The sequence below is a fragment of the Lactuca virosa genome, chromosome 4 (assembly GCF_052849685.1).
Source record: "Lactuca virosa cultivar CGN04683 chromosome 4, Lactuca_virosa_CGN04683_v6, whole genome shotgun sequence".
Taxonomy (NCBI): domain Eukaryota; kingdom Viridiplantae; phylum Streptophyta; class Magnoliopsida; order Asterales; family Asteraceae; genus Lactuca; species Lactuca virosa.
Genome location: NC_136429.1, coordinates 355,945,580 through 355,954,114, shown reverse-complemented (window position 1 = coordinate 355,954,114; position 8,535 = coordinate 355,945,580). Strand labels below are relative to the sequence as shown.

The 8,535-nt window shown below is 34.6% G+C and overlaps 1 protein-coding gene across 1 annotated transcript; it reads right to left on the bottom strand.

Moving 5' to 3' along the window:
- Positions 1 to 555: 555 nt before the first annotated feature.
- Positions 556 to 3,961, bottom strand: LOC145108653 (uncharacterized). The gene is made up of 4 exons (XM_079045703.1): positions 3,853 to 3,961; positions 3,630 to 3,719; positions 2,247 to 2,486; positions 556 to 890 (listed from the first exon to the last, which is right to left on the bottom strand). The coding sequence occupies exons 2-4, from the start codon at positions 3,648 to 3,650 to the stop codon at positions 843 to 845; spliced, it is 309 nt and encodes a 102-aa protein (XP_078901829.1). The 5' UTR covers positions 3,651 to 3,719; positions 3,853 to 3,961; the 3' UTR covers positions 556 to 842.
- Positions 3,962 to 8,535: the final 4,574 nt, after the last annotated feature.

Here is an 8,535-nt window from a genome sequence, read left to right as displayed (position 1 = left end):
GATGACGAACGATCATTTAGGAATGATTTTTACTGTAATCTAATTTAAATTAACAATTACTTATTTGTCCTTTTGTTTTAATTATAGCTTTATTTTTCACTTTTATTAAAGAGTAAAGTCCAAGTCAACCCAACTTGATTCGTTACCAGCCGAACCCCAACCATTGGGCTTTATTGTTTTACAAGCAAGTCCCAGTTTTTATGAATTTATCGTTATTCCCTTCCACCTAGACCTGACAATTTCAGACACGAAGACACGAATCTGTGAGAGACACGACACGACACGAATACATCTTAAAAATTGAGATAAAGCTTATTTCTCATCGTGTAATCGTATCGTGTCAAATTCGTAGCTAACACGTTTTCATGACACGAATACACGAATTGCCAGGTCTTCCACCTGCCTAATGTTACATTCTTTTCCCCATCCACTATCCACATAATACTTTTAACAATTAGTTCGACACTTCCAGTTTTGGACATTAGAATCTTCTTATAAGAGCAATAACATCCTTTTTTATAAGTCTTCTTTTGTAAGAGGCCCAAAAAACATAAATTTCATACAAAATCAAGTCACCATTTGTTTTGTGAAAGTGTTATAATGAATCCTTCTGATCGACATTTTACAGCCTAAATCAGTCAAATCGAAATTACACATTTCTAGTTACTTGTGCCACTTATGCACGCATCCCCACCATGATCACAAATTCACAAATCGCATTCGTTTCATTAACAAGTTGACTGAAAAACAAAGCAAAAAGAATGAACAAACAACATAGCAGCTAAACGCTTCTTCGACTACAAAAGCAGAAAAAAAGTTTTTTTTTTTCAGGTCATGTTGGATCAAGCTTTTACACAGCAATTGAAGTAGCTCAAAATGCTTCTCCTCACCTAAACCCACAAATACAATTCATTAATTCAAAACTTGTCAATCAAATAATATTTCAACACCAAATTACTAAAAGGGTTAATTTCATAAACACAGGTAACAATTTTTTTTCACAAAACACCATTCTTTAAAAAAAATAAATACTACTAAAAAGTTAATTAACAGAACTTTTGCTCACAAAATACCCGTATTTAATGGTGTTTTGTGATGAACGCAAATAAGTTTGTTACTCATTTATAGTTTTCTATTTAAAATAATACAAATAACTTTAAACCAATTATAAGACTAACCATAACTAAAATGTAGACAATTCACTTTGACTAATTTCGGAAAAACAAAAACAACATCATATTATATTGTCACTCACGATTTATTTATTTACTTATTTATAGATAAAAAAAAGCAATTGATGTGATTGTTTGATTGATTATTTCCTCCTTTATCTTATTCATCGTAAATATTTTCATTTTAGTTGTTTAAAACATCTGACGTATACGTTTTTTTTCTAAGATCCAGCATCAGTTTACAATGATCCATTAGTAAATAATTCTGTAACATAATAAAAATTCTAATAATTTGTTTTGGTAAGAAGATATTTTAGATATTTGCTTAAAAGAAATCATACATACTTAATTGAACTGTATACCATATCAAAGCATCACAATTTTGTGCTTTTAGAAAATACGATCAAATTTTAAAATTAAAAACGCACACTATTCCATTAGGTTTCACAGCTCAATTTAAAAAAAAATCAATACGTTACTTCTTCTTTTGCACTAATACTGAAAAGGCAATAGAAAAATAAATGGTTGATTTGATCATTGGGGAGAGAAAAATCTTTTCATCAATGATTAGGGTTAGTCAGGGAATAAAAAGTATGCACTTGCATATTTGCATTAAAAAAAAATAAAAAAACATTCCATGCCAACTATGTATTATAATTATAATGTGAGAACATGGTTGCACATGCCCTCAGCATATTCCTTGTTACCTAGGGTACTAAGTCACACCCATAAGCTTTTAATACATAGAAAAAAAAAAAAAAAAAAAAAAAAAAACAAAACATTTTCCTCTTTGTGACCTACCCAAGACAAGAATATAATCTCTCTGTCTATGGAAAAAGACATAAATACCCTTTTTACAAATTTATGCAATAATTTCATTCTTTTACCAATTTATACAACAAACACAAATTATGCAACCGGTATTTTGTATAAAATAACTATTTTGTTGCATACCAAACCAAGTTTATATTTGTAGCATTTAATTGAATAGTTACTAAAATTTTCGAAAATAAGAACTCAACTCATTTAAAATGGATTATTATGATATTGGAGAACAAATAATGAAATGCTTACAGTTGGAGAGTGGTGATCCTCATCATAACTATGGTGGGGAGCACTGTTATTTGCTGTATTAAGTTTTGCAGTGTTGGAGGAAACAAATTCTTCTTCATTACCAATACTAGCCCTTGATATATCTCTCTTATTTTGTTTCCTCATCTCTCTTATCTTTGAGAAATCCATTGAGTAGTCTGGGAGAGGTCCCTTTTGGTCCCAATCCCCAAATTGTGGGACCGACATCCATGGTGCATTTTTCTACACCATTTAAACAATATTTTTTATGTGTTGGATGCAAGAAATAGCATCCTACTTTCATTGCTGTGTTTATTATGAAGATGTGAAGGGCATTTATGTCTTTTTCACAGACAAGAGATGGAAAGTGACCCATGTCCCACCTTTTTAGGCGGGACAAAAATTGACAGGTGGGACTCCCAATCTTCTGGTCCTAAGTAGCAAATGGAGCCTATATGACTTATTGAGATAAGATGAGAAAATGCAACAATTAATGGAGTATGATATTGAGATAATATGATAAACAATGGCTTAACTTGTAGAAAATGTTTAATTTTTTTTTTTTTTTTTGCATTAAACATTAACGGAGAATGAGAAAGAATGAAGGGGGGCACGAAAACGTTGTAGGGGTAAGCTCATAAAGATCAATAGAGAATCATTATGTTGCACAAAAAAAATTAACTTGAAACTTTGTCAAAAATATTAATGACTGCAATTTTAATGGACAAATGGAGTTATCTTTTTCCAAATTATGAATCTTTTAAAGAGTGTCATATATAAAAAAACTAAAAAAGTTAGCAAAATTTGCATCTTATGTTGTGGAAATTGTATATTGTACTGTTGAGAAAACAGTTGTGATCGAAATAAAATTTTGTTAGTGGGTGTCATGATCATATCTTTCCTTAAGTCAAAGATGAATATCATTATCATTTGATTATTCAAATCCGAATCTATAGTTCCTAAACAGTCTAAAGTTGCCACCCCCAATTATGGATAACGAAACGCGAATCATAACAAGCGTGGGAGCCAGTATGCTCAAAACAGCCCTCATCCCTGCCCTACTAACGCCTAAAATTTTTGACCTAATTATCGTTTTACGATGGAATTTTACCAGTCATATCAAATGCAAACGCCTCAAAACCTAAATTTCACATCCTTACTCTTGAACAGAGATAGGAGCTACTTGTTCAGCTAAACAAACGAAATTGAAAGATCAAACCCTATCGATGTTCAAACAACATCATTTTCTCAACTTTCTACCAACAAAACAAAGAAGAATTACAGAAAAATTAACTTAAATTGAGTTATCTACCGCTATATTCTCATATAGAAATAATAAGAAGCCAGGGAGAACGTGAACAGTGATAGAGAAAGAGATAAACATACCTCGCCCTTGCGATTTTCCATGTCAATCAGATCTTATTAAACGTACACCAAACAGAACGATCTGAACTCACTTGTTGATTATGCTAAAAACTACAAGAAAACAATCCACAAGGTGTCTCAAGCACAAACACACAAATTCAGCAAATAATAAAGATTGGTAGATATCATTGTGTTCTGTGTGAGAGAGAAAGGAGAAGATGGAGAGAGAGAAAGATGAACTTACAGCAAGACGACAGCTTCAATAAAGCGAAATGAACAGAGTTGTGTGTGTAGCTTTACAACAATCAATTCAGAATACCTTCGTTAGTCAGTTTATCGTTGTGGTATTTATAGTTGATTCATTGAGACATTGGACACGTTAGAGATGTTTAATTACGATGGTTGCCATTGGTGCCTCACGCGCTTCGAACACTGAGCCAATCGAGGTTTCACTGGCTTCCCGTGATCTGCTTTCCTGGGTCTCCGATGCCCACTTTCTCGAACCACGTTTCCATGCTGCACCCTTCTTAAAATGTGCAAGTCAATGATGGTGTGTACTCTTAAAATATGTTTGGAAGATCTTCCATTAGATAACTATTACTACATTTTATTGCTATAGTGGTTTTTTAAAAGTTTTGTAAAGAGGTATGAGTAGATTCTATTTTTTTTTTAAGTTTTGTAAAGATAAGCTAACTGAATGAGTTTTCTTATAACAACGAAAATTTTACAAAATCCAACAAAAAAAGCTAACAAGGTACATTAGAAGTTACAAGCACTAATTGGACAAGAATTCCAATTAAGGTTTGATAACCCAAAATAGAGTCTTTCTATTGCATTCCCACCCAAAAGCTGCAATCAAGAAAGATATTATTCATTGGTCACCAAGCAAAGTTAAGGGTTTCAACCTTTAAAAGGAGAGGGGAGAGGGTGAATAAAGAAATTAGGCATGTCTTGGACCGTTGGGTAGGGGCAACGCCCATACGCGTTAATCCGATGTGGCAACAAAAACACAACGCTATAACGGCTAGCACACCGCCCCCATGGCGTTATCCGGCGTTATTGTGGCAACGGGACGCAACGGAGTTATTTTCGAATAAAATATCATATTTTAGATTGTTGTTAAACAGTCACAAATAAAAAAAATCTCATTTTAATTCTATTTATATGTACACATATTTTCACATTTCTCTCAACTTCACATTTCTCTCAATTTCCCTTTCTTTTCTTTCTTTCTATTGCACACATAATTTCAATAATTCAAAACAAAAAATATAGATCCTTTTGATTTGTTCCATCCATTCAACTATGATAACGGCGGTGACGATATCTTTGTGAGTATGATGTACCAATATTCTATGGTCCAATCCCCAGGGTTGCCTCATTTGAGTGTTTTGAATTTGTTTTTGGTATTCTTAAAGAGGAGTCAAATTCATGGTGATGCATGGAAGTCTTGGTGCAACTTGGATACAATATTCTTACCATATTTATGGATCGCTGTGAGTATAAAGTCCCCAACTTGATCTATATTTACTTAGATCTAATTATTGTATCATTTTGGTCCCCTTTTGGTCCATTTCTTTGGAGTTCTTAGAGTTTGGAGAACTCCAAAACTTTATGTTTGGATTTTATGACTTATGGAATTGTTTATTGATGGAAAAATGGTTATACATGCTTTTCCCTTTAAGCCACACATGAGTTTTGATCATCTTAAACTCAGGGTTATGGTTTTGAAGAGATTTAGAGATGAGAATGGATAAAGTTAGAAACTTTATCCATTAAGTCACTTAGAAGAGTCAGATATGAGATTTAGGGTTTTGGACATACATGATTAAGTCCATAATAATGAAGGATGTTAAGCCAGAAATCACGGCACGACTAACTTGAGATAATGGTGCGACCTCATGGACTTTCACAACTATTTGTCGCCTATTGATCACGACGCGATCAATAGTTGGTTACAGCGTGATGGTCGTTAACTTTTTGACCAGTTTACAAGGTTGTAAAAAACGCTCGACGTTAGCTAGTCGGTGGACTGGGGTTAAGGGATTAATCGGCTAGGCGGAGATTAATCGGGGGATTAATCGTGGACCATTAATTGCTAATTTGTTGAATTTTAAAAAATTAAATATGACTAATATCATATCAAAGTTCGTAAATACCACTAATATCATAACAAAATAGGTTAGTATGATTAATACAACACTAATTATGCCTCAAATAGTTTCCATTGAGATAAAACTTCTTCAAAATGTTAAAATTTCATCGTTTTATATTGTTTCACTCATTATGTATGTAGGGATTAATCGTTAGACGCCCTCTAATCGGTCGAGTAACGCCTAGGGATTAATCGGAGATTAATTAGGACCTAGTCGGGATTTTTACAAAAGTGGTTTAACTTTTGATCAAACTGAGGGTTTTAAGCCATTAAGCACTTATTGAGTTTTGAAGGATGCGAGAGTACGCCCTGCGTACAAGGTCAACCACCCCGATGGTGGTCAACTGAGAGGGTTTGGAGTACGCTCAACGTACCTCTGGAGTACGCCCCGCGTACTCGTACTGGGTCAGCTAAGATGAGTTGACTCGATTGGGTTAACTCAGTTGACTTTGTGGGTTTGACCAATTGACTTTGAGTTTGACCAAGTTTGACCACATTTGACCTTGAGGGCATTTTGGGATTTTGATGGAATTGGTCAATTGGTGGGAATATGTGTCGTAGAGAGCTGTGATTCGGAGTCGGGACCTTATCAACTTCTGTTCAGTTTGCGAGGTGAGTTTTTCTCATTGTACTTTCGGGTCGAAGGCACCAAGGCCAACCTATTAGATTGTTATCCTGGTTATTGCATGTTGGTATGCTGTAGTGATCTGTTAGATCGGTATCCTGGTATCTAGGATGTATGATATGCTTACTGATCTGTAAGATCTGTTTGATTGTCTGTTGACTAGTTATATACATTATTTGTTATGTATATATCGACATGTTATGTGTGATGAACCAATGAATCGAGTATTGAATTAATCAGAGTATGAATGCAAGTATGAATGCAAGTATGAATGCAAGATTGAACACCAGATGTAAATATGATCTTGTTTCAGCTTGATTTACGCTTTCGAATGTTTACAGAGAAAATAGACAGGTCTGTAAAAACTCTTATCTAACTCTAGTAAATAACCCCTATTTATAGGGAACCGAAAGCGTACAAAAAATATACTAAGGCATTGACTCTAAAGCTTCGAATAAAAGCGCCCTAGTAAAATTCATTACAAAACATTCGAAGAGTACAAAATATACTTCGACTAATTACAACAATTCGACCCTTACAATCTCCCCCTTTGTAATCGTCGAAGTCTTCAATTCGTAAGAAATGTGATGGAATACAGTAACACTCTTCGAATCTCCGTGTACCAGGAGATAATCTTCTTCAGCTCTTTCTTGTCTCCTTCATTGTTCTTCTTGCAATGATTCATACGAACAATCAAGTTCGTATATTGGGATGTTGAATATCTCTCTACTTCACTTGCTTGGAATAAGAACCGTTTAGCTTTTCCAGCTTTGTCTTTTCCTGCGAAGACCATTCCAAAAGGCTTCAGGCAAATTTCACCATCAGCATATTTCTTTAATTCCGCCTGAGTCTTCGTAGGAGCCATCGGTGCTTTTATTTCCATTCCTTTGGCAGTAGCTAATTCCACATCTGTTAGTGCCAAGCACTCATAATAGTTTTCGATAAAAATCTTGATGTGAGTAACTCCAAGCTTGAATTCATCTGGTTCAGTGTTTTGAAGGAATGAAAATGATTTGTCTTTTAGAAGTAATGCAACTTGTATAAGATCATACAAGTTCATCAATGGGAAATTAGCAACAGTGAATTCGCAAATATTTCCATTTGCCCTGGCAACCACATACTTAACATTCTGGACTGTGTTTTCGAAAATCACATCCTTTTTCATACTTATGACCTTCTTGATTTTTATTAAAGACTAAACTTCCTCAGGGGCTTTTCCAAGAACAGCATGAAAATGAATTTTCATGTGTGTACCTTCATCCTTATTTTTAAAATTCCCTTCTGCTTTGAACTGAGGCATGATAAACATCATTTCGTTTATGGGAAAACCCAGCTGGCTTGCATCAGTATTCGTGACTAAATAACTCTGCTTTGGTTTCTTCTCGAATGTATACATGTGATTAAAAGCAACCTTGGCCTCAATTGTTTCGTAATTATAGTGTTTAGCTGGATCACCTTTATCCATTCCCTTCGGATCACTAGCACGCTGAGTCATAATGCTTTGAATAATCCTCAGTTTTTCAATTTCAGCTTCTGCTTCAGCCTTCTTTTCCTCTTTCGACTTTTCCACTACAATTGATTTCCCTTTATCTTTCAAGGCTGGATTGACAATTGTCTCTTTTGGATTAGAACCACTCCCACCAGTCTCTGAAGATTTACCAATAACAATTCCTTTTGAAATTGGTCTTGCAATTGGCATTGTTGTTACAACAGTTGAAGTAACCAGTTCAGCAGAAACTATTACTGGTTTTGTTGTTGGGATTTTCGAAGAAAAGACTTTTCCCACAACTTTCGCATCTTCTCCACTAGTCTTCGACTCACTAGTTTTTCTTTCTCCCCCTTGCACCCCTGTGAAAACAGGTGGGGCAATCGTTGTTGGAAGAAGACTTGATATGCGAAAGAGAGGAGCAAGTTGCTTGTTGAGAATGGCTTCGAAATGGATAAATTTCAGTGATAAAAATTCAGGAGTGATCAAAGAAGAAGAAACCGGCCTGTCAGAAATTTCTTTTAACTCCTTGAGCAACTTAAGCACTTCCTCAAAGCTTGCACTTTCGGATGTTGAAATTTGAGTTAGTTGAGGACTCAAACTTTCATACAACTTAACAAAACGTGTGACTGCATCACAAATGATATCAACCTTTTGATTT

Excerpts from the sequence above, each read along its gene's own strand:
- LOC145108653 (XM_079045703.1), bottom strand. The coding sequence starts at position 3,650 with ATGGAAAATCGCAAGGGCGAG. Across the intron at positions 2,487-3,629 it reads TGGAAAATCGCAAGGGCGAG|AAAAATGCACCATGGATGTC; the intron begins GTATGTTTATCT and ends TAAATGGTGTAG. Across the intron at positions 891-2,246 it reads AGGATCACCACTCTCCAACT|GTGAGGAGAAGCATTTTGAG; the intron begins GTAAGCATTTCA and ends TTGTGGGTTTAG.